General features: G+C 41.0%; 2 protein-coding genes across 3 annotated transcripts in view; both read left to right on the top strand.

The window, feature by feature from the left end:
* The first annotated feature begins 52 nt into the window (after nucleotides 1–52).
* Nucleotides 53–1,938, top strand: hoxb1b (homeobox B1b). The gene is made up of 2 exons (XM_007572526.2): nucleotides 53–1,145; nucleotides 1,315–1,938. The coding sequence occupies exons 1-2, from the start codon at nucleotides 614–616 to the stop codon at nucleotides 1,611–1,613; spliced, it is 831 nt and encodes a 276-aa protein (XP_007572588.1). The 5' UTR covers nucleotides 53–613; the 3' UTR covers nucleotides 1,614–1,938.
* Nucleotides 1,939–13,265: 11,327 nt separating this feature from the next.
* The window catches only part of skap1 (src kinase associated phosphoprotein 1), a 42,678-nt gene continuing 29,313 nt past the window's right edge, over nucleotides 13,266–26,630 (top strand). Inside the window, exons 1-4 of one of the 2 annotated variants that reach the window (XM_007572505.2) lie at nucleotides 13,266–13,524; nucleotides 15,022–15,127; nucleotides 15,709–15,734; nucleotides 15,815–15,928. In XM_007572505.2, the coding sequence (XP_007572567.1) occupies nucleotides 13,485–13,524; nucleotides 15,022–15,127; nucleotides 15,709–15,734; nucleotides 15,815–15,928 (286 nt within the window). In that variant the 5' untranslated portion in view covers nucleotides 13,266–13,484. The remainder of the gene's footprint in view (nucleotides 13,525–15,021; nucleotides 15,128–15,708; nucleotides 15,735–15,814; nucleotides 15,929–26,630) is intronic. The other variant, XM_007572514.2, reaches the window with a different exon arrangement.

Here is a 26,630-nt window from a genome sequence, read left to right as displayed (position 1 = left end):
ATTTATTTATTTATTTATTTATTTATTTATTTATTTATTTATTTATTTATTTATTTATTATTAGTGTTGTATTTAATCTTATTTTTTTCAGATTTATTTTAACTATTATTAATAAGATTGTTATTTGTAGTAAAAGTACTGTTATTGTCTAAATTGATTATACCCCGTCTTTTTTTTTTAAATCTCTGGAGATGTGGTAATATTCTTCTTCTTATTTTTTTTTTTTTTCATCATGATTCCTGTTGTGATTATTTCCCCTTTTTTCTGTTGACGCTCCTCTTTGGTGCACATGTGTCCTGATGTTTGTGTTGTTATCAGATAGATGAGCCACTTTGATTGAAGCGTTTGTCTTGTAAATGGGGCCCTTTGATGGACGAGCCTAAAGACTTGACGGAGTGCTGTGGCTCTTTTGCCATTGGTGTTTGGCTGGTCACGTGGCGTGGTCAGGAAGGTGATATGAGGGTGGAAGGTAGTTTTTTTTTTTTTTTTTACCCCTTTTTGTTTTTCTTACAGCTTTGACATCCTACCTAAGGTCAGGACACAGGGTGCGACCATTAATGACGGCTCGCTCCAAGTCAGGTCTGAAACAAATCCACCAGGCCCAGGTTCCAGGATGAACTCCTACTTAGACTATCCGGTATGCAGCCGCGGAGCAAATGTTTTTAGCACAAAAGCCGGATACTCCAATTTAAACCCCGGGTACGCAGCGTCCAACTCTTGCGCAACAAGTGATAGTTACGCACCGGACGGGTGTTTGGTGCCTCACCAGGCTCCGAGCGTCCCGCTGCACCACCAGCAGCAGCAGCAGCAGCAGCAGCACACCAGTCTGGATCTGCAGTTTTCAGCAGCAGGAAACCCCGTGTACGGCTCATCTCTGGAGTACGGACACCACCAGTTCGGCCTCGGTCCCGACCAGGACAGGAGCTTCGCGCACACGCAGGTATCTCCTCTCGGAACGAGCGTGGCTCCTTACCCCGGGAACGGCTGCGGCCCGGGCCAATACGTGCAGTATCCGGACCAGCGGCAGCAGGAGTACTCAGAGAGTGTTTACAGGAGGCTACCACCCCAGTGCAAGGAGAAAGACCAGGAGGAAACTTCTAAAACTTTCGACTGGATGAAAGTGAAGAGGAACCCCCCTAAAACAGGTCGGTGGTTCTTGTCGCTGGTGCTTATACAGCCCAAAGCAGCGCGATTAACTCTCACGTTTTCCACTCACATCTTCACCCCCTTCGTGCTTCTTCAGCTCCATGACTTCCATGTTTCTCTCCATCCATCAATCCACCGCCTTTCGCTCCCCCTCTTCTCTCCCCACAGCTGTTCTGTCGGAGTTCGGGGTTCCGGGCCAGCCCAATGCGATCCGCACCAACTTCACCACCAAGCAGCTGACGGAGCTGGAGAAGGAGTTCCACTTCAACAAGTACCTGACGCGGGCGCGGCGGGTGGAGGTGGCGGCCAGCCTGGAGCTCAATGAGACGCAAGTGAAGATCTGGTTCCAGAACCGCAGGATGAAGCAGAAGAAGCGAGAGAAGCTCGGCTGCGTCCTGGCCAGCAGCACTCCACCGGAGAAACTCTCTGAAACCGCGTCCACAAATACTAAAGGGGAGAAACTGTGAACTGTGATGGGACTTTAAAAAAAAAGGAAAAAAAAAGCGGTTGGGTTTCACCATACCGTGGGAAATAAATACTCAAAGTGCTTGTGGACTTGTGAATCTTTACAGGGTATGACTGACTGCTGCTTTTCCTCTGAACTGGGTGCTTCTTAAAAATATTTTCATGGATTTATTTTTTATTTTTTTACCTCTCCATAATGAGCTCAAGCTGTGCTTTGTGTTATATCACTGATCTCAGTGTCATTGTTTTGCACTATTTATTTACAGGGTATTTTCCAACACTTGTTCAGATGATTTAGCTTAATAAAGACTATGAAATATTAAAGAATAAAATTGCAGTTTTTGTGCTTGTAAAAGCTGACTATGTCTTAATATTTAGTCTAGTTTGGTGCTTTTTTTCCCCGATTGGACAGATTTTTGTAGAGATGCATCAATCTGAGGATGTTTTCCTGATTGTCTCTGACATGTGATCTGCAGGTCGAATGCTAACAAGATCAGATTGTTTTTGTTTGTTTTGTTTTTTTTTTACACTTTTTATTAAACACGTCGAATCTCAGAACTCCTGCAACTTCCAACGAACAGCATGCACTTGTGGAAATCAGTAAATATCAGATAAAGGTTAGGAACATACCCATTAAAAACTGGCTTGTATTGTAATTCCTTAATTTTCTACTGTACCTCTATCAAAGTACCTGTTGAACATTTTTTTCTCTGTTATGTGTTCATAGGCTTTAGAAAGAGAACTAATTTAAAAATAAATAAATAAAAAAAAAATCAGATTTCTGCTTTCTTTTGACAGGAAACCAGAAATCTGTAATGGCCAGCAAAAGCCTGATTGGCACATCTCTAATTTGTTGTGTAGATTTTGAATTTATTCGACTGCAACAATGTCAGCTTGCATAATGTGACAAGGGGAATCTCTCACAACACATGGGGTGGTTCTTGAGTGACCTTTTCACCTCAAAATACCTCCAGGGGCTTTAAACATGACAACAAACTCCAGGAAGTCGGGTCTCACTCTTGATTTGTTACCCAAATTCAACTCGGTCACTTCTTACCACGGATCTATTTCTGTCTGACCGAATTTGAATGAAATGTTATTTTAAAATAAAATAAATTAAACACCCATTTTAAATGGAAACAGTGGCTATTGTGGCTTCCAGAACCTGACCACCTCGTTTCCTCTCATTGTAAAGGGAGGCGCAGTTTCAATATTTGCTCTGGGTGATGGGTTTGCACACACAGTTTCTGCCCCAACAGCTATGGCCTGTTGATGCCCTTCTTCTCCAACGCCGAGGTTCACTCAGAGTTCAGGCACAAATGAATGCAGAGTCAATCTGTCAAGACGGCAGAGGGGCTCTGGCGAAGCAAACTCCCAGGCTTTTACGCTCTGGATTTTCACAGGTATTGCTTCTGATATTTGCACTAATAAACTGTACGGGCTCTTTCTTCTCTTTTTTTTTTTTTCCTTTCTTGGGCCATGATCAAGACTGTGTGAGCTTTAATCTTTTTAAGGCGTCTGGAAAACATGCATTTAGGAAATGGGAATCAGCGGTCGTTCGAAATACATCTGCATGAGCCTGCAGTTCTTTCACAACTGTATTAAAAATTAATTCAGTTCCTTGAATAGAATTTACAGTTGAAATACCACACGACCCATTACTGTAAATTAGAAGAAGGGCTCAGACATTTGATGTCATGCATTTCTTAACAAGGCCCAAAAGCCTGCTCATCAGATGAGCCACAAAGGCAGAGGGGCAGGGCCGGGGTAGCGGGGGAGTGACAATGGATATGGAGAGCCGTGACAGATCCAACAACAACAAAAAAGAAGAAGGAGTCGCTGCAGAAAGCAAGTGTGGGACTTCTTTCCAGGGGTGTGATCCCTGCCATCTCTGGAGGTAATACCTCAGCGCTCCCAGCAGGCTCTCCATCTGGAGGTGTCAGAATCGGTGGTGCAGCCAACACCGAGGAGACAGATGTTCAGCCGGGAGAGAGGAGGAGGAGGAGGAGGATGTTTTTCACCTTCCCATCAGCGCCGGGCCTCCTTGCTTTCTGATGGAGGATGTAGGACAAGGAGAGAAGCAGAGGACGGGAAGAGAAAAGAGAAATCATCCTCCCCCCGGCGTACGCCCACAAACAAAACCACAAACACCTGAGTGAACGGGGCGATAATAAAAACCAGCGTCTGTCTATAGATGCCCTGCACATCTTTATCCACTCACATGCCCCCCCCCCCAGCACCCTCTCTTCCCTCCTCTGCACTTTGAGGTCAGCCTGGTGCAGTTTGTACCCCATGCTGCTTGCAGTTGTTTTGTAGGCTCTTTTACAAGTCTATTGCCAGACTCACTTCCTCGGATTTCTACCAGTTCCTCTGTCGCACGTCACTCCGCGGGGTCCCTGAGGCTTCAAAGGAAACTGGATCCAGTATTCATGGCATAACAGGGGGGCTCACACAGAGGTGATTTTATTTATTTATTTTTTAGTGGCAGGTATCAAACATGAGATTTTTAGATCAAAACCATTTGTCCTTCTGAAGTCAAATGCGATGAAGTCAGGGCGGAGTTGGACTTCGTGTCGTTTCAGAATTTCAATTTGTTTAGTTGATAGCCATTCTAAATTATTTAATTAAATTAGCAAATTAGAAAGAAAAAAAAGCACATGCTGAACATCAGGAATAAGAGGCGGGAATAAGTAATCTAGTAATCCGGTTAAAAACAATTGGATTGATAGAATCTAATTGAAATCTTTTTTTTTTAGCTTTCTAAATGTCTTTGATCTCAAAATGTAATGATTTTCTTTGTTAGATTACATGGAATATCTTTGATTTCCAGGTTGTTGATTGGATGAAGACGTCTGATGACGTCAACTCAGGACGTAAGAAATAAAGAGCTTCTTTCCGTATTCATGAAATCTCTTGCTTGCTTTAATCAAGTGTGGACGGACATTTCTCCCTGGTATTTTCATCTCAAATTTATCAGTTTAAATCTGTGAGTTTCCTACATACAGCTTTATAAAATAAAGTCTTATCATCCTCCAAATGCTCTTTTACCCAAGGAGCAAACATTTTTTGGGAACAATAAATCTTGCCAAAGTATTCGCTCTCGAAAAAACTTTTTCTCATTTTGTCACATTACAAGTTCAAACTTCTATGCATTGTTGGAGAGTTTGTGAGACAGAGCAATACAAAGTAACACATATCTGTGAAGAAGAAGGAAAACTATCAATGGTTTTTAACGGTATTTGCCAAAAAAGAAGGTATTTAAATAAAATTATGTACTCAGACCCCTTTTGCCTGAGATCCCTAAATAAAGTTCAGTACCACAACCTTCCTTCAGAAACCACTTAAGTATCATTCACCAGCTGTTCTGGGAAGCCCACAGCATCATGAAGACCAAGGAACACGGTGGACAAGTCAGAAAGATAATTGTGGAGAAGATGAAACCAGGATTCTGTTATAAAACAATAAAACAACATGTCAGAGAGCACTGTTCAATCCATCATCTGAAAATAGAAAGAGTATGAAACTCTAGAAAAACATGCCTGGGGAACTATTAAATAAAAAGAAAAAATTAAAATTAAACTGGGCAAGGAATGAATTTGTTCCAGACGTAACCCGAGGGAGTTACGGTAACTCTGGAGGAGCTGCACACAAAAACTGGAGGCTAGGTTGGAGGTTTACCTAAATCTAATATAAAAATTCCCCATTAAAATCCTGGAGGACTTCTGGCGTCTATAGATGTGTACAAAGCTGGAAGATATAAAAGACTGCAATTAATTTGCAGACAAAGTCTCAACTCAGGTGGGCTGAATTCAAATGAACAAGACATTTTTAATATTTGTTTTCACCAAAACTTCTAAAACTATAAAAATTCTTAAGATTTCAGATGAATTTGTGCGGGTTCGTCACATAAAATCCCAATAAAACACCACACCATGCTACTGCAACATGTGAGAAGGGATATGAATATTTTTGCAATTAATGTGAAAGTCACAACGTTCAATATTTGTTCACTGAGGAAAAAAACAAAAAACATTAATTAAACATATTTATTTGACTTTTTCCACAGATATTGGTGAGTCTTCCTGAATCCGGTGTGGGTAGAGATGGCACACTTTCTGTTTTTTTGTCCTTTGTTTTGGCGCCGAGCCTCCTTAAAGCCCAGCCAAGGAGGCTCCTGACAACCATCCCCCATTCCAGTCAGGCTCGATTGGACCTGGAAGCGGCAGCTGACCCAAAGCTCCTGTCTCCTGGATCTCCCCTTGCGACCGGATCCTTTCCCCACTCCATCAGCACGGTAACTGAGAGAGACAAGTGACTTGGCCAGGGTTAACGTCTTAATACTCCCTGGGATTGCCTCCAGGATCCAAATGGCTACCCCTAATAGTTTTCCTCCTCTGCGTCCCTGTCAGACTTCTATGACTGCACACAGTAGGGAAAACAACAACAAAAAAAATTAATAAATAACAACAAGACTAGTTGAGAAGCAGAGTAACGAAGCAGCACAATGAAATAATGAGGGGTGGTGAAGGAAGGAGTGAGCGTTTTGAAGGGATTCTCTGTGCGGAGAGCCCTGCGCGCTTGGTATGAAAGTGGCCTGCTTCCTTTGGAGCCCAGGAGGGGGAAACCAGAACTCAATCAGTGTCACGTCGCATGGTTCAAAGCGGCCAATTCGACGCTGCCAGGAGGTTGAGAAATGCAAGGTGACAGTTCATTTTACCAGTGACAGTGTGTCGGTCTCGCTTGCTGCTTCCACAGTCAATTTCCAGCGAGCAGTGAAGGTTGCTGGAGACAGACAGCGGCTATGCCTCCTCCTTCTCCTCCTCCTCTTCATCTTCGCCACCGCCGCTCTCCCATCGACCCTGCTCTGCTTTGTATTCCAATTAACTGGACAGGGGGAGCGGCGAGCAAAATGCAGACACGTCTTCGCAGTTTCCACCAATACCAATAGTGCTGCGCTTCCCCTTTTTCTTCCCCTCTCTCTGTTCTCGGGTTGCAGCCGGCCAGTTGTTCGGGGGTGGTGGGAGAGCCGTATTCTCACCTCCCTCCAGGGACAATGTCTTGGTCGTGAAAAATAGGTCCCTCTCACACATTCATACATCACGTGTAATAGAGGTGTGTAATCGCTCAGTCGTGTCAAAGCGGCGCGAGCTCTAACTGCCATCCTTAACAGACACCTCAAATAATGCTGAATTAATATTTTGAAATGGCTCATATATTCTAACATAATACAATCCGAATGATTTTCCATTCAACGCGTTCAGGGCTAACATTGATCTGAGCTGTGGTAACAATCCAAGTCAGTCAATTTGAGGCAGATTGAAGGCTCGGATTTTTGTGTCCTTCATCTATCATTCTAGGTTTTTTTTTTTTTTTTGTCTTTCCTTTACTTTGCTGCAACAAAAGCCTCCCCTCCTTCACACTGACATATGTTTGAGCAGTGGGTGGGTCAGGGTACACAATGATTTAGAGGATATCCGAAAGGCAAACTGCCTCTCTTTTTTTTTTTTATCTGCAAGAGTAAAGCAAACATAATTTCTTAAAAAATGAGTAAATTAAGGTCAACCTTAAGATTCACCAGTCAGGATTATTTTGAAGAGCTTTCCACATGTCAAATGTTCAAAGAATACACAACACTTGAGCGTTTGGGTTTTCCAGTGCATAACTGTGAAATGAAAGGAAAATTATTCATAGTTTTAAAAGGTTTAACCACCAAAAATCTGTATATTGTAGCATCCATATCCTCCCCTTTTACTCTGGTATGCCTTAATAAAATACAGTTTTCGTAAAGCAAGTTTAGCTCTGGGTGTCTTGGTAACATATTGATTATATAAAAATTAAGGTCACATTTAAGCTTAAACAATGAGAATCTAGAAGTTTATCACGTTATAGACCTGCAAAGGGTTCACCTTGCTTGAACTTTTCTGCATTTTGTCCAGGCTTTATTAAGCCATGAACTGGATTCTATACTTGGTATAATTTTAACTTCTTAAGATCTTTTAATTTCTCCTCTCACCCCTTTCATTTCTCAGTTGATCACTTTTAACATTTCTGATGTTCTTACAGAAAATGGCATTAATTACCTGAATATATTCATGCCACCATCTTGAGAAAGACTCGCTGAGAGAAGAGATTCATAACACAGAGACTGAATGGAAAACTCAACGGAGGAAGAAAGGAATGAACAGATGTGCTAATTTAAGAGCTAAATGAAGGAAGTTCAAGTTCCTATTTTGGAAATCTGAGGTTTTTTTTTTTAAGACTTTTAAATTCTCTTAAGATCTTTTTCACACTTTTCAGTTTGCCACAAACTAACAAACAGAAACTTATGTATTTTATTGGGATTATTTTTTTTGTGATATGCCATCATGAAACGGTGCAAAATTGTGAAGTGGAAGTTAAAAATCTAAAATGTGGTGTACATTCTGTCCCCTTTTCCTCTGCTACCCCTAAATAAAGTCCAGTGGAATCAGCTGCTTCCAGAGGTCGGCTGTAGCGAGGAGGGTCCACCAGAGGAAAACCTGGTGAAACGCCTCTTTTTATTCCCTTGAGCAAAGAAAACACTTATGACAGACGCAAATTAATATTTATTTAAATGCATCACATTCAGAATTAAGTGAAGCTTTCCACATGTCAGACTCGCTTGCCTTTGTAGTTTTTTTCTTCTTTAAAATAAAGACAAACAGACCTTTAAAGAGAGGCATGAGTGCTTTATTTGTCCCTCTAGACTGCAGAAAGGTCCCTGCCTACCTGGAGAATGCAGCGTGGTGTTTTTCTATGTGTATGTGTGTGTGTGTGTGTGTGTGTGTGTTGCAGGACAGGATGCACATCTCATGCCCTGAGGATCCTCCTGTCTCTCTCTCTCTCTCTCTCTCTCTCTCTGTCTCTCCTGGCGCTATCAGATCAGAGAGACCTGCCATCCCTCCCCACGCTGCAATGCAAATGAAAAGGAATGCGCTGATAAAAGGCCAGATCCCAGATATGAAGAGGGCAGAAGGAGGACAGAGGCATTCGGGGTGGGGGGTTGGGGGGTGGGAGGGGGAAGAGCCTCTCGGGGAGATGAGAGGTGGCTGAGGAGTCATCAGTGTCGGTAGTAGTGGGAGATCATAGCCGTGCTCCCCCTCAGCGGCGTTTGATACAGGGCTTTTGTCGCTCTTTCAGCGGAGCATTGTTGGGTGGTGTAATCCCCGTCGGATTACAAAGAGCTTCCCTTTTCATATGTGGGGGCCAGCCCAGCAGGCAGGTGGCTGGGGCTCTGTGGAGCTGTCAAGGGGAGGGAACCTCTTTTCCAGGGGAGGGGACCCCAGTTCCTCTTACCTTCACAGGGGCTTTTTGCTGGGAGGCCAGTCAGGCGCAGGTCAGCGTGGGGACAATCCCGACATGCGATTCAAACTCACCCTGACCCCTTGGCTTCCTGTTGGGAAGTGACAAGGAAGGAGGCCTTCATGAGACAGCCTTCTACATAAATAACCCCTCCCTCCCCTACAAAATAAGTCAAATATAAAAATTTTTATCTTAATTATGAAGCAGTGTTCTTGATAAGTTTTGTGTTGATGGGGCGAGCATTAAGTCTCGCACTCCACGAATCTGTCTTTTAAGGTAGACTAGTGGAAAGAAGGCCATAAAATCTCGAAACTGCCATAAATTATAAAGGGCATACAGATAACATGGAAAAATATGCTCTTCTTAAATGGGACATTCATTGAGTTTTAGGACTTCCATACAAAATATGTTGTGGAACACCCTGAACACAGCAACACAGAAACATGGCAGTGGTGGCAGCATGCTGTGGGAGTGAAACACAGAAGCTTGATGGGAAGAGGAAAACCAGCCAGACTCTCCAGCAGAACAACAACACTAAACCTGTAGACAGAGCTGCAATCGTATGATTTAGGATGTAGCAGATGCTTCCCAGCCAATCTCACTGAGCTTGAGCTCTTTTGCAAAGAAGAGTGGGCAAAGACGATCACTCTGTGTGCAAATGTAGTGGAGATGCCAGGAAATCTGCAATGGATTTGTAGAGGGCCTGAATCCAGATGCATGGGGCACTTTTATATCTTTGTTTGTAAGAAATACATAAATAAATAAAATCACTTTATTTTTCAAATCATAACTACAGGCTACATTGTATCTGTCTATCACACAAAACCCCAATTAAGGTTTGAGGTTGTGATGTCAAACCCCACCCCAAAACGAACAGGCTTAAAGACTGTATGTTTACATTTGCAAGGCATTGACTATTATTTAAGTGATCACCTTTTTGCTACACGCATCTATCAGTGATTGATACACATTGCCAACGTCAGCAGAGAAGGATTGAGACTTATTTACTTGAATGCTTTCTTTCCTGTGTTTCAGGAATACACGATCAATAAAACAATAGCCAAGGCCACCGGTTCTGCTGTTATGTACTGCTTCCACGACCACTGCCTCCCCTCCAAGGGTCAATTGTGTGTTTAAAAACCCAGCCTGGTTCAATTAATTGGAGTTCACCCTCCAGTAGTAATCGTAGCTATTAATCCACACCCTGTCGAGTGCAGTGACGAACCACTTTGGTGGTGGTGCATTTGTGTGTCGTCTGATACGTCCCTGTCAGTTTTATTTCCGCTGAATCTGAGGATGTGCAAAATTTAAGCAGCAGGAGTCAGGATTAATTAAATCCATTCAGAAAAGATATTGTGTTTGCTTAAAAGATAACCTTTAACTGTGCAATATTTACAACAGCTGCATCATAAATCACGGATTATTACACAGCCTACTAACATGTAAACATCGTCCTGATATTTATTTCTCATATTTAACGTGGGCCAGCTCCATATTCTATAACTTTATTTAATCCTTATTAGAAAACATGTTGAAAATTTGGATACAGCATACTGCTGTTTCTTTAAGCAAATAATTTACTGTATTCAAAACACATGTAAATCTAATAGTATTTTTAATAACTTTCCCAAGTAATTTAAATCTAGCAAAGCACTACTGAATGGACCACATTTTAGTAGAGTTGTTTTCCAACTCTTTAAGTATCTTGTAACATTTTCCAAACAAAATGCATACAGCATTGTTTTAAGTGTTAACTTAAGAAATTTAAATAACTAGCACAAATGACAGGTGACCTCTAAAATTATTCAACATCTGTACGTTTTTGTTGGTTCTGATCATGTAATTTATTGTCAGTTATCAATGCAAAATTAATTTGTTTAAAAGGCTATTTTAAAAAGGATAACCTAAATTATTTCCGAGATGTTTAAAAAGTGATACAGAGTGCAGGACTTTAAATGTCCTTTGTTGGTAATTATAATAATATAAATAGCAGGTGTTGTAGCCAAGGACATAATAAGGATTGTTATGATATAAAAATTATTATTATAAAAATGATCTTTATTGTTTATGGTTGTAACAGTAATTGCACATGATGCGGTGTTTCACGATTTCATAACTTTTGAGAACTTGCGTACTTGAATGCAGCATCTTGTTAAACCCAGTAAACGGACATTGTAATGTAATTAATGTGCATTTTTATTGTTATTGTAAACAGTTGATTTTTTTTACCTTTATTTATATAAGTTGTCTTATTAAGGATCAAGACCTCGTTTACAAGAAAGTCCTGCTTTGATCAAACAAAATCACTAACACGGCAAGACAAACGATTAAGAAATGAACAAGGAAGACTCAAGTAATGTAGCGGAAGAAGCAAAACAAACAAACAAACAAACAAACAAAACTCATTCTTTCTATTTAAGGCTCTTACTGTCCAAGTTCAAAGTTTATAAAATCTAATTTGATTTTACCATTTCAAAACGTTCAAAATCATGGGGTACTTGAATGCCGCTTTCTCTTCCGATCTGACCCTTAAGGCTCTTCTATGAGAAATAAAAATGCAAAAAAAAAAAAAAAGCTATTTTCAAAGTATATATTTTTAGTCTAACTCGAGATGAAAACAATTAAACTCATTCTGAATATGCTTTGAAAGAAGAACGTCGTCTGCCTTCATTAGTTAACAAGCTAACTTAAACAAGCTAATTAAACCAAGCTAACTAGCTAACCGCCCACCACCAAGCTAATATTAGCATAAAAGTGCAAATCATCGGATACTACCTGCTTCTGCAAGGTCAGGTGTGACAAATTAAGCTGGAGTAAAGTAAAGTAAGTATAATGATGCCAAGTTACTGTTTATTTTCTAACTGGTGACAAGATTGTAAAAAGTGTTTCCTAATGATGTGACTAACCAAAATAACAAAAAACGTTACTCGTTTACACTGGAGCTGCTAATTGTCAATGGGGTTAAAGTTCAAAGTAATTAAAATTATTCCCTACATATTAGAAAACTGAAAAACTACTTAACGTTGTCAAAGAAGTTACTTGGAAAAGGTCAGTAAGATGATATGAAACAATCCCGCTGAGACCTTGACTTCAAATTGATTGTATCAATACATCTCAAGAACTTAAAATACCATTAAACAGTTGATTTATGTCAGTAAATGCATTTTGTCTTATTGATTAATTACACACAGGGTGATATATTTTAAGGTGTTTACCTTTTGTTAATTTTAATGACTTGGAGGTAGTAAAACTAAAACAACACAAGGCATGCATATGTGCATTAAATATAATACAGATATGTCAGCCTCACTAAAAGGTATGACTGTGGCTGTGTACGGTTTGTCTCATTTTGGGCAATGGCAGGCCAAATCTGTAGCATTTTTGAATTACATTTAGTGGCTGTGCAGAAACAATCCAAATGGCTCCTGAATGGCACTTTGGACATTCCTGATCAAAATTAGCAAAAATGAATGCTTGGAATATATCCTTTTCTGTGTAGTGAATCTTTATGAGGCTTTTTAAATGAGACTTGAATTCATTTAAATGAGCCTGACTTACTAGTTTAAAAATATGTTGTTTATTTTTTTTGTGGGCCACATTTCACAATAAGCTCATTCTGAAACTCCAGGGTGATTATTGTCATCCATTAAAGATTTACCTGTAGCAGTCACCTTTCTAAAATAATGGCCTGAATCTTTTTTTTTTTTTTTTGCCATAAGTGATTTTATTTTTTTTTTTACCTAAATAAGCTTTATGCAATAAAAAAGGAGTGTGTTTTGTTGTTGTCAAAATCTCTTTTGGCAAAAAAATGTCTTGGGCCAATGCAATTTGATAGATTGTACAGCTCTAATTCTAGCACATGAATGTCCATTAATCTAACCCATTGGTCATATCTGTGGCTGTATGTTTCAGGTAGATGTCCTGCTAAAGAACTGTAGTCACTAATTAGGTATTTTTTTCCTGTTGTAATTTGTTTCCAGAAAATCATGTTTCGAAGGGGTTCAATGGTAGAAAATATGAAAATACTTTTAATTTCTGCAGTAACTCAGAACCTCCACCAGATAATCTGGTTTGAGTATTTAGTCTTTAAAAGACAATTTAACATTTTGAGTTCCACTCAGGTATACAGACATGTACATATTGTTGTACATATTTATGCTTACTCTTAAGCAATCACAAACAGCAGGCAAGATTTTCATGGCGCTGTAACGTAGAAATTTTTTCTCACTATGAATCAGACCTTCATACGTCTCTACTGGGGAACCAAAATGCAGAGGAAGTCTGTGCACCTGCTCCTCCCCATGTGCAAATCTAGATGCATGCACGGAAGTCTAGTTTCAATGCAGGAGGACTCAGGTGGTTAGCTGATGTGCCAGTTGATAGTTTGAGTCTTTCTGCCAGTACCAGGCTGTTGTTCCTCGGGGGAGCTGTAGCAGCATGTCAGAGGTTAGATGAAGCCAGGCAGCTTTTTGGGGTAAAGTCGTCAAGGATTTGAAAGACAGAAGAGGAGTGTTGATTCAACTAGTTTTGCATCGCATTGGGCAAAACCAAGGATGGGTACAATCCCTGTCGAGATCCGGAGACTCTTGGATGGTAATGTCTTCATTTCCTGTTAAAATATATTCTGTCACCTACCTTGTTTGTGTTTAAAGCTAATCGTCGAAGAGTACAATGTGATGAGGTAGAATTATTTCAACAAAAACAACTTGAATTTTTTTTTTTTTAGGTTTTATTCAAAGAGAGTTAATTGAATTTGGGAGCGACTTCTTTGACGGAAGCCTTTTCCTCACCAGAAGCAGACTTTGTATCAAAAGTTTTCCCATCAAGTTCACCTCTCTATTTCAGCCGTCACATAACAGTAAACGCTTCCCATCAAGTCGGCATTCACCACATTTGCATGTGGTGCCAAGCTAGCAGGCGCAGCGCTCTTGGGGGGACATTTGCATGCGTTAGTTTATTTGTGTAACGTGGGGTGGAAAAAAATTGAATCAGATAAATGATCTGGACCGACTTGTTTGACTTCATCATCATAAAGAAGAGTCTTCTGTGTATTTGTGGCACAACCTTCCAGGTCGAAGCTGGTTTTAATACAACAGAGAAAGAAACTGGTTCCGGTTTTCTTCCCTATTTAAGCAACATAAAAAGTAGCTAAGCACAGCTGATATTGTCACTTCAGGTAAGGATGTGCTCAAAATCCTTAAATAATTGGAGACTTGGAGAAGCCAATCTTCCCACTGTGGAAAGATAAACTGGGGTTCACGTTGGGCATCGTTTGTCACCATTTGTCACTGTTTCACGTTGTTTACATTTTTTATAATAATTGCTCTGGCTCTAGATACTAGCAAGTTTAGGCAAGTTGTTTTTTTTTTCTTGTAGCAATTTCTTGATTTATGAAGAACAACACATATGTACAGTTTTTGACATATTTTCTTGTTTTTCCTATTTTGAAATGTGGGTGGGGGAAATTAGCCTAAGTGCAGTGATGTCAGCAACGCGTTATTGATGTCGGGCCACTTTTTTCAGTAGTAATCCAACGTATTGCTATTTCACATCCAGTAGTCAGACTATAGTTGCTTATAGAAATCACTTTGCGATACTGTTTTCTTTTGTGATTTAATTTTATTTCCTCTGCGCGTCTTGGGGAGCGACCGCCGTTTCTATACGACAGTTATCAGCAGCGACAGAAACATAAATACCGGGGGGAAGAGGGAGAAGCGCATTTTGTTGCTGGACAAACAGGAACGATTTTTAGTTTCTGTCGCCAAGTCCAGTTATAATAAGCAGCTTTGGGCTTGTTTTTTTTCTAAAGTCGCTTGCCTATTTAATGAGTCGTGGGTTGCGGTTTTTGGGGTTGGAAATAAGCAGATATAAACCCCAGAATTTGTCTGACATCCAGTTAGTTTTCATGAGACAATCTCCCTGTCCATCATTTCCTGGATGATCTCCGTCTGTAACACCAATTTTCAAATGTTGTTGTTCTATGTAAAATCGGCAAATACCCAAACGTGCTTTGCAGCAAGTTTTGCCGAGCCTTTGGCCCTCCTTTATATCTAACTTACACACTTCTTCTAATGTTTCTGTGCTCCGCAGACTGCGAGTTGTTTGTGACGGACATCCTTGAGGATGAGAGCCTGAGTGAAAGCGCAGCAGAGACGCGGAAGGTCCTGCTGAATAACTTCCTGGTCGTCCATACAAGGTAGGCTTATACATCCTGAAATTATCCAATACTGGAGGCGCAGACGCCGGGCTGCTGAAGTGTGACGATGTAACTTCACAGCTCCATTACTGAACATTTGCTCTTAATGCAGAAAGAAAATTGTGACTCGGGCAGCAATTGCTTTGAATACAGTCTGCATTAGAAAGAACTCGTTTAATCTAATGACTCCAACATCAACCCCTCCGTTCTTATTTACTTTTGCTAAAGATCTCATGCGACGATCCCTGTTTTTAATCTGATTTTTGAATCTTGCTTTTGCTTTAATGTACATTCTCCAGGAACAACGCATGAGTTTCACAAAAAGTGAAACTCTTGCATGAACTCTGCTCGCTGACGCCGGATGCTTGCGTTGTCTGCACTGCAGGGGAAAAGGCTTCAGCTGTGTTACAGAAAGCCTGTGGCTTTGTGGCGCATAGCACAGGAAGCAATATTCACTGAATTTCTGAAGTTGTGCTTCTGCAGTGCTTTACAAAAAATAAAAAATAAATAAAAAGCACAAACAATTTACAAAACCAGCCTTTGATTTGCATGTTTTTTTTTTTTCCCTTTCATGTTTTCAGGCTTCCTCAGGAATTCCCAGGAAGATGTGAGTAAAATGTTAATCCCATCTTTAAAATGTTTCTACTCTACATGGTCCTTTGCCTTATTTTTCACACACATGCTCAGTTGACTACAGGGACGATGAGGGCTCTGATGACAACCGCAGCTCCAGTCTGGGACGTTCTGCGCCTTCAGACGACGCCTCGGTGTCGGACTACCAGGACGACGGAGTCCCAGAGTGTGAGTCCACGATAGTTCTGGTTCTGACTCGTGTTGAGTGTCTTGGTGTGCGAGAGGCCAGAACTTTTATTTTCATGTATTAGTTAAAAATAATACATTTGAGCAGCAGAAAGCAGTTCTAGCCCGAAAACGGTCAGGCATCTGAATAAGTTAGTTGACATGAAGTTGACTTAATTCAGCGATTTCATTCAAAAATGTAAAATATTATACAGTAATGGACTACACTGGACATTTTCATTAGTTCTGTGTAGTATAAAATATTCCTTAGAAACTGAATTCTGAGTTTTAGTCCACTATATGAGCAACACATTGAATCTATGTGATATAGCGTTTAAACATTATTTTTCTAACTTACACGGTTAACATTATCAAATAAAATTGACTATTATATGGTGATTTAATTTGTCAATGAAAAAAAAGCTATACAAGCAGGTGATGCCCTTGTAAAAATATAGTTTCCTCCTGTGTTAAATCATGAATTATCCATTACATGGGTTTAGTTTCACTACAGATGCTCAGGTGTGATGAGTGCCAGACCCGTAGAACCAAGAAATCATTTCAGTCAAACCCGTCTGACAACAAGAAGTAGAAGAAAGTCAAGAACCGGTCATGAACGTCATCTGTATACGTCCAGTTCTTTGGAGAGGGATGTAGCATTATTTCCAAGGCTTTGGGTCTCCAGAGAACCACAGTGAGAACGAGCCGTTATGAATAAAGAGAGAAAACACGAGCCTTCTCAGGAGAACCAAAACTACTCCAAGAGTGAGTCAGGAGGCCACAAAAGAACCCAGAACCACAGGTTTAGCAATGCAGGAATCAGTGGGGGCCAGTTAAGGTCAATGTTTCAATAATAAGAAAGATGCTGGTAAAAAAAAAATGGCCTCATGGCAAAAGTTTTAAGACCAAAACCACTGCTGACCACATAGAACACAAAGGTCCAGCTGAGGTTTCCTTCAAAGCGTCTCGACAATCCCCAAGACCTTTGGGAAAATATTCTGTGGACTGACGAGACACAAGGGGAACTTTAGGTGTTGATAGCCGTTTCATCCGGAGTAAAACTGACATACTAAGAGTCAAACATGGTGGTGGTAGTGTGATGGTGTGGGGTGATTTTCTGCAATTGAGGGATCAATGAAACTAAAAGATCCTGAAGGAGGATGTTTGTCCGTCTGTTCATGACCATGCGCTCAGTTGCACTGGGTTTATGCAGCAGTGATCCAAGGCGGCCTAGTCAATGTCCGCTCTTAAATCTGCTTGAGATGCTGTGAAATCAGCTTAGACAGGCTGTTCATGCTGGGAATCTCTTCAGCGTTGCTGAATGTAAATAATTCAGCAGCTTTTCTCCGGAGCGCTGCCAGTTTTCGACTTTAGTTGTTGCTGCTAAGAGCAGCACAACCAGTTGTTGGATTTAGGATGCACTTGTTTTCTTCACATTCGGACGGTCGGCCATGTCCATTCGGTTGGCTTTGTTCCCCTCAAGAAAGAATGAGCTTTAAAAATGCAGTTTGAGTTTAGAAGCGTCTCCTAATGAGCATTTGACATATTTAAGTTAGACAAACACAAAAGCAAAAAAAAAAAACTTTATTACAATACTGCATTCTCAATTATTTTCAACTGAATTATACAGCATGATTTTCTAATTCACAGAGGTGCAACTGTGACACTTTTCCAATGTAAATGTGTTTTTACTGGAAACGTAACAAATTGAATGGGAAGAAGGACGGGCTGGTGTGCCAGGAGGCGATGCGCTTCTCCTCTGAGAAAGCTTCGGCTTTAGTTCATTATCCTTGTTGTCGAAGCTCCTCCTCACCGCAGGAAGAGCAGGTGGATCATTTCGTCGCATATTGCAGCACATCCTCTAAATGTGAAAAATTAACAGAGAATGGTGGTGGTGGGGGGGGGAAGCAGACCACCCCGTGTGAAACTCCTCTCCTACCTCTTTGCCCGGTGACATCAGCGACTCCTCCTCCCTGCTTCCTCTTCCTCTCTCCCCCCCTGGCCTCTTCGTGTACCTGGAGAAATGGTGCTGGTGGGTCACACAGACCTGAATGGTGACCTAGAGCTCCCTCCTGTGGCAAAACCCTCAGCTCCTGGTTTTGTCCTTTTGTGCGTCATGTGTGTGTGGCTAGTGGGAGGCAGCCCACACATGGTGGAGGCTTTGTAGCTGCAGGCTAATGCAGTGATTTATTGACCCACAGCCCTTCTATTCTTTCCCAACCGGGTTTGAAATACAACACTGTACCTGAGGGGCCATGTGTGTTCCATCCCTCCTCTCCCTTTTATCAATCTTTCCCTCTATCTTCCTTTCTCCGTCCTGCCGCCCTCTCATTCAGACTTTTAGTATTTCTGACTCTAATAGCCCTTGACGTGACACGCCGCAGGTGGGCATTATGGACTCTGCGGCCTCAGGTGTCCGCCTCTGCTGTTTGTCTTGCTACAGCTGGATGCGCCAGGAATTTTCCTCCATATTCAAAATAAAAAAAAAAAAGGAAAAAGAATAATTCCAGTCATTTTTGGATGCTTTTGGTTAACGCCAGCTGGGTTGAGTCAAGCCTGATCCCTTATTTGGAAACGGCTTAATGAACTTCTCTGCCTTCGGAAGAGAAACAACTGTTTGTCTCGCTGGAAAATAAATAAATCACAACAGATGGTGTGAAGATAGACCACAATTAGACTAGACAATAATGACCATTTTTCTTTTCTTTTTTTAAATTTTCAGAGTAAATAAGGAGAGATTTCCTTTGGGAAGCAAATAAAAATCGAACCATACAAGGCTGAAAAGTTTCCCTTAAGGCTATACTGATAACTACAAATTGCGCCGTCTGTTGATGTGGTGTGAGATACTTAAAGCTCAGTGTCATGCTATTATGTGCTAAATGTGAGGAATGGTTAATCGTCTGGCGCAAAAAAAAATGCATATTCTTTTATTTTCTCTCAAATTGAAACAAGTTTCCTGTTTTTTCTGGGTTTTTTTTTTTTTTGCTGATGGATCAATAATTGGAACATTTTGTCTTAAAAAAAATTGCGTCTCAGCAGCGGGTCTGTCGGCGCTCGGAGGCAGCAGCCATGTTGGCGTAGGGAGGCTCTGTGTCCTTACTGAAAGGGCATGCAGAGTTCATAGTTCATCCTGTGTTCACCGAAAGAAATGGCTCAGGCGTTTCTGCAGGGCGGTCTGTTTCCGAGGAAGAGGGGGAGTTAGTGGGGGGGTGTGGGGGAAATGACACGAGTTCTTAATGAGATCATTTTTGGACCGACAGTTATGCACGATGACAATTTGGGATTAAAATTCTTTTTTTTTTTTTTCCCCCTTTTCTGACAAAAAAACCACGAGGATTTATTCGGGGACTGATTTGGTGATTGATTCGGCTTTTTCTCGCGTTTAATCATTTGATTTTTATGTGAGTCTACTGTACACAATGGAGACTTTGTGACCGGGAGGATGTATGAGCCGCGGTGATCGACTGCCTGCCTTCGCCGCACCGCGTTCCCCTAACCAGTGAGTGAGTGAGTGTGAAGTCGATGGCTGCTTTTACACACAGGAGGAGCCTGCGCCGTTTGATTAGATGCAGTGGCCTGTTGTCTTCAGTGGACTGGGTGACACCAGATTTGTAATGGCTGACAGGAACAGATGGAGCCTCCTTTGTTAGCCCGGGTGTCTGCATGGTAATGTGAACTGAGTTTCACCCGACGACCGCACCCGTGACCCGACCGCGCCTGCAGCCTCACCCCGGCTCCGTCTGCCAACCCCCTTCCCCGCCGTGGCAGCCACGATTTGGGGTCTCGAGCCCCCGTTTTAAGGAATTTTTATTCCATCACATAACCATGTCATTCCAGCACATTATGCGTAGATAAACAAGTACACGCACAAGCCCTCCTCTGGCGCGAAAGAGCTCTTTAACACGTGTGGACGCCCCTCCACACAGACACAAACAGACCCCAGGAGACAGCTGGAGATGTGGGACTTTTAGCCCCTTCATGCTGTTTGCAGGTCAAGTTTACGAAGTCAAAATGGCTTGTTTGTTTTCCTTTGATTGGGGAGCTCTGCTGGGGGCTCGAAGGGGATGTTTGCTGCGAAGCAGCGGCGATGACAGAGCGCCGCGGGAGGAGCTCTGTTTCGAGAGGCGTGCAGAAAAAGATGGCACGTTCGACGTGTCGCCGTGCCTCTTCGTGATCGGCGGGTTTCTGGAATTTGCTCAGGTGTGATTGAAGCCATCAAAATGTATTCTGAAAAACAATTTTTTTTATTTTGTTTTTTTTTTCCCTTTACCTTAAAATTCACTGACTGAGATTCATATTTGATTGTTAAACCTTTTACGTTTTATGATTTTCTTATGAATTATGAGCCTCTATTAGTCTCTCCCTGTTAAACATTAAAAGCTGAATCTCATTTCACCAAACAACCCTCATTTTTAGCCCTAAAAATCGGCTGTTTTTGTGGAATTTCTTAGCCTTTGAAGACAGACATTTTTAGGGAAGCGTTTACGCTGTGAAAACATCAAATTTCTCCAAGTAGTTTCCAGTGGAAATATCCTAGACTGGAAATAAGACAAACTAACTGACAAGTGACTTTTTAAGAAAATACAGGAGATTTTTTAAAGTAAATCATTCCTTAATATTGATATTAAAAAAAATAACTATTTCCACATATAACAAAATTTTTCCCATGTTATAAGTGAAATAATCTGACGGTGGAAATAGTTCCTTCTCATCAATATTAAGGAATAATTTACTTAAAACAAGCTCCTGTATGTTGCTGAAAAGTTACTTGTAAGTTAGTTTTTTCTAAGTGTACTAAGATATTTGCACTAGAAACTCGACTAAAATACTTGGTAAGATTTTGTGTTTTTGCAGTGTAAAAAGCCAAGGCAATTTTATTTGGTATGCAAAATAATTCACAGCTTTGAAGAAAAATAAAGAAACGGGGGTAACAAAAACTCCAATAAAAACAAGAAATTTAACAGATAGAACAAATTAGTATTTAAAAAAAAAGGGGAAAATAAATTGACAGGATATATGAATTACATTTATTAAGATGATTTATATGTCGGTTTGGTGAGTCGACCTTGTTCCTGCCTCTGTCAACCAGTTTCACTTTTACTTTTTGAAGGAAACTACTGCGGGTTGTTGTTTCATTATTTTCAGTTTTGACTGAGCAATTTGAGTGTTATTACTCTGACAAAACTACAAACCCAATGTTGCAGGGAAGCCCTCTGGAAAATAATTTTTCTACAGACTTCTCTGCTAACTTGTTAAGTGTTTCGGCTCCTGAAACTGACTTTTTGTATGTAGGCATTTTACTTCCTGTACGTCTGTGTTGACGTGATGTAACCTCAGTGAACTTGAGTCACGCATCGGAGCCGCTCCAGTTTAACTTGACAAAGTTATATAGCTTGCATTTACTCAAAGGTAAGATTTTTATTTTGTCAATAAAGTAAGTTAAAGTCATGTTATGCGTTTCATGTGGATTTAAAGTCTTAAATTTAACTCACTGAATCTTCTAGTACTCATAAAAAGTACTAAAAATAAATAAATCTTTGCTGCTTTTAATTTTTTAAAATCTCATTTTCAGATGAAGAAAAGAGAGGAAATGGCATTTCACACCTCTGGTTTTAAAATATGTCAAAAATACAAAAAATATACACTGTTCTTGTTTGATGACTTTTTGGCCAATCTGACATTTTTCTGAAATGCAATGTTAGAAGTAACTTTTTTTACTTGTGGCGTTTAAGTATTTATTTATATGTTTAAAAAAAAAAACCTTAAGCTACAACTTTGAATTAGTTTAAAACCCAGTAATTAGGAACAACATTTTCTCCAACTTGTAAAGAGTGACAAGGATATCGAAAAGCACCGTGTGCCATAAACAGACAGAGAAGCTGCACCAATCAGTCGGCCGGTCGTCCTTTGACAGGTTTCGATCAGTTACTGGAACGTCAAATACTGAATTAATGAAATATTATAAATGCATCAACCAACAGCACACAGTTTAATATGAACTGGGGTAATCAAATTTTCTGTTAGATTCAAATCTACAATTATCAAAGAAAACGAAATACTCGCGTAAAATTCGGTATGAGCAGATTAGATCTCAAAGAAAACCAGCTATTGGTATCAACTCAGTGAAGCGTTAACGGTGCATCTTTACATTATTTGTTCTGACTTAAACAATACTTAACAGTTCTTCTTCTCTCAGTTGACGCGTTGTTTAATTAAGTCATACTTTCAGGGACGTTTGTTCAACCCGGACTGTGGCTGGTGTCTCTGCCGGCCCAATTTCCTAAACCAATTACTGGCACCAGTACGCGGGTTGGACAACCAATTTGAACTTATGTTGCGCTGTTGCCCATTTCTCATTTGAATACGAGGGGCCAACGCTCAGCAACATTATTACACCGTGCTTGTAAATAGAATATTAAATCTAAACTCTGTCATTTTGGCTGAAGCTTGGAAAAGCCATTTAAAAGTGAAGCGCTTGTGAGAGTGCGTGCCCGACCCTCTTGGCTGGTGATGTAGGAAAATGACGAAGCCATCTGACAGACTGGAGCTCCATTAGTGGGTTAATCTGCGGTGTTTAATGTGCCAACTGGCTTTTTGTTTGTGACTTAGTCAGATTTTGCAGAAAGAGAAAGTTGAACTGTCCCTGTTCTGTAGCAGTTCCAGTTTTTCCTCCTGGTCTCTGATTTGTCTCTGGCCTCTTTACTGATAATATAGCTCAGTTTTTTTTTTTTTTCCCCCTCTTTGTGCCGTCTTCCCACTTACTGAACTTTTGACCTTTTGACCCGCTTGTTTGGCCAACCTGTGACCTGTCTGCAGTCTGTTCAGAGACGTGTGAAGGATCGGCCCCGGCGTCCCAGGAAAAAACCACCGTAAATCACAAAGTTTCTTTCTTCTCCGACGGTCATTTACTGTATTTGATCGTCAGAATATCTGCCATCTCTCCATCTCTCGCCGTGTTCATGGGCGTATGGATTTTGTGACATTTGGATAGCGGCTCCTCGTTTGCAAGCAAGCGAGGAATATGTTAATGACTTTCACTCCTCCTTTCTCTCTCTCTCTCTCTCCCCTTCCCCTCTCCTGCTCCGGTTGCTGTCTGCGTGCTGCTTTGGAAGGACGATCACGCGTTACGAGGCGGGTGCTGGGATCTGTACATTGCTGCGAACGTTCGCCATCAGGGTTCAAAAGTTCACACAACTCCCCAAGGGCTACTGTGCTGCTGCAGATGCTGATAGTCTTTTCTTTCTCCCTCTCTCCTGGCTGCCTTTCTTTCCCTCTCTCCTCGCTGTTTACACTATTAATCTTGTACACTCTCCCTCACACACTCACTCACTCGGCCTACAAGAGAGCGGCTTGAAGGGGGGATTTGGACGTATTTAACCGAAGAGCATCCATCACTCTCATCTCCGGCCTGAACCCCCACCCCTCACCACCACCCCGCTCTAAAGCCCACACCGGGATTTCTATTTTTTTTTTTGGCTCCTGGTTCGTTTGCCCTCTGATGCAGCTCCCCTCTCATTTTCTTTGTTTTATTGTTGCACCGCATATAATTACATCCCTCCGTCGGCTCTGCCCGAGCTCGCCGATGAAACCCAGGGAAAACGGCCGGAGCTAAACGCACGGCCGTCCATCTGTAAGGAGGCGCACAGGCAGAATGCAAAGTGTGTGTGTGTGTGGGGGGTGAGGGGGATGGAAGCTGGGGCAGGGTGGCTCCTAATCTCCCCCAGAGCTGTCAATGTCACAGACAAATAGCAAAACTATCAGATGCGGCGGGTTCACCCAGAGGTGAGCGTTCCCAGGTACCTCCTGCATTCACTCCCTCTCTTTCTCTTCCTTCCTCGCAAATGAGAATTTGATTTTGCCCTCCACTGGAATCCATTTCTGGAGATGAATGAAGTTTCAATGCCAAGCCCAGGTGGCCCCGCTGATTTCTTAGGGAAATAAATGGAGATGGGAGAGATGTGCTGGCCTGCACACAGACAGTGACACGGCGGCGTCCGATGCCGCTGGGGTCCCTCTGTTTAATTGTCGCTGTAACGTAGCACTTTAAGGTCATTAACATACTCTGGTGTTATTCAAAGATGTTGGGGATGCGTCGCTCCTTGCAGCGGGATCTTGCAGCTGCGCATGCCAAGTGGGACAGGGCTTGTAATGCTGTTAGGAGATTGCTTATCTACAATGGCAATTTTTACCATTGATTTGTGGCGGCCTTTGCTTGCAAGCGGGATTATGGGAAAGAAATCAGAAGCCCTTTGACTGGGGACAAGTTTTATTGTGAGCAACTGTAGTTTCATTAGAAAAATGCATTTAGATAATTAATTTCAGAATAAATATTTCCGGCTGTACTAATCAAAACGAAATGAACTTCCTTTTATGAAATAGCCTCAGACAAACATGATGGAATTGTTTCTTTTCATGCAAATCTGATAATTTAGCTTCATTTAATCTCGGTTGCTGTCGGATAGATTGCAGCTAAAGAAAAAAGGACTCGGTTTAAAAACCTGATCAATATTCTGGAAGGCATTTATTTTAAAGAGATGATCCCATTAATGTTATTGTTTTATTAAGTTTTCTGAGTTCCGACTTAAAATAACAAACGTCTCTTGTGGCTGATTGCTGACTTTCGGTAGCAACCGTTTCAATGCTGTTATTGATTATTTTAATCAAATGTACCTAGCAACAGATGCTTTAAAATGTTTATGAATTTAAGTAAATCTTTAAAACCTTGTTGTTTTTCTCCCTTTCTAGACAAATACAGATTATATTATTAATAGTTACTGAGGTGTTAATTAGAAATGTTATTTTATTGCCTCGTCAAGAAAAAAAAAACATTTTTGAAGAAGGGGGGAAAAGAAATGAAAAAATGATATTGGAAAGGAAAATTATTTTGTTCTCTTACGTGTTATGAATCTGAAAAAAATATATAAATTTATATTTATATTAAAATTATATTCAATATTTATCAGAAATATTGCATATTTGGATTCACTTGCACAAAGTTTTAGAGAAAAACTTGGAAAATCAAACGAAATGTTATTTAGTTTTAATTCAAAAATGTGTCTTTTACCTAATAATTATATAAAAAAAATCACTTATTATTATTATTGAAATCACTTCTACCGCTAGTAAAAATCACAACAACAAGAAGACTATGGAATATTAAACAAAATCACAAATAATAATAATAAAAAAAAACATAATTATTCTTCCCTTTCCTGTGAGGGTTTGCTCTGAATTTTCTCAGTTAAATTTAATTTATTGACACCTGTTGCCTGTTGTTAATTTAAGAAGCGAGTTTAATAATGATAGCGTTACAAAATGCAATGTATTAGCACGAGAGGAAGCAGAAGTCACAATAATAAAATGAAAGCGGTAATAGGTTGAGTTGTGCAGCACTCTGCAGCTCACTGATCCTCGTTTAGATTTTATTTAAATTATTTGATCAGTAAAATCAGAGCATTTTTAAAAGTGCACTGATTGTATTTCAAAGGGAAGCGCTTTCTCTTTTATCTTTTCCTTTAGGCTACACCATCGACTGCACTATATCACTTTTTTTTTTTTCTCCCACAGATATACCAGCTCGTCTGCGGGCTCAAACACCTCCATCGCCGTTATTTGTATTCTTACTTCCGTGTTTTCTTTTTGTTTCTGTCGGCGAATCAGCGGAAAACCATCCCCAGCGATTAGAGGATCATTGTATCCGCAGTTAAGCATTTGAATAGTGGTAGTAAATCTAGAAAAGGGAAATTCAGGGTCGCTATAGACGCTGCTTATAGCTGCCCAGGGGGAAGCCGGTGTCACATTGTAAATTCAGGCCTTTAGTGTCTGTGGAGTGGCCGGTGTGTGATGTCTGGGAACAGAGCAGATCTGAGCCGTGACTTGACATCTTCTCCTGTATGAAGAAAAAGAAGAAGAAAAACTATTTTTTATGAGCTGTATCAAATATAATAGACCGAGTCGGACGATAGGAAAAAAGGAGCCGCCAAAATGACTTAGAAAGTGTTATAAAATATTAATGTGATGATTTTTGTCCTGCTCAACTCTTTGCTCTGCCACACGAAGGCTGATTTGTTGTTCAATCAGACTGACATTTTGATCTTAAAAGAAAACAACAACAACAACAAAAAAGAATCCAAAATCCTTTCTGCATAATTTCCTGCTGCCATTAAACATTATTAGACGGTGACACAGTCATCGTGCAGCCTGATATAATGCACTGCATGTTTTCTTTGGTTCAAACACATGCATTAGGAGGTTCTAAACATGGTTTATGTATCGATGACTGAAGTCCTAATCAAATCAGGGGAGGGAAGGAGGGCTGAGGAGACATTGTGCCCTTAACCTCAGTGCCTCTCAGTCTCTCTCCTCCTTTCTGACGGCCGCCTTGCTGGAGGGACGCACAGCAGAGGCCTCCCACTGTAATGAGGAAAAATGTATCAATTTAGCTCGGCCTGCGCACAGATTGAGCGCCGGGTGGGTGAAGGTGCACTGAGTGAATCCTTTTTCCTAATCAAGGACGGTATTGGAGAGGATTGCGGTCTCGTTCACCTCGTCTGTGGAATCAGCAGCATTCCTGCCGGCAGCCCCCCTCAGGGCCGGGGGGAGCCTCTCCGTGCCTTCTGTTTCACCTCATCAGCTGAGTTCACGCGGGGGTCAGGTCCTGCCCCCTGATGCTGCATTCAATGCAATACCTCTTGTATCGAAAGGC

Source organism: Poecilia formosa, unplaced genomic scaffold (genome assembly GCF_000485575.1).
Source record: "Poecilia formosa unplaced genomic scaffold, Poecilia_formosa-5.1.2 Scaffold7, whole genome shotgun sequence".
Lineage (NCBI taxonomy): Eukaryota > Metazoa > Chordata > Actinopteri > Cyprinodontiformes > Poeciliidae > Poecilia > Poecilia formosa.
Note: the sequence above shows the minus strand (reverse complement) of the source record. Positions and strands in the feature narration are given on the sequence as shown.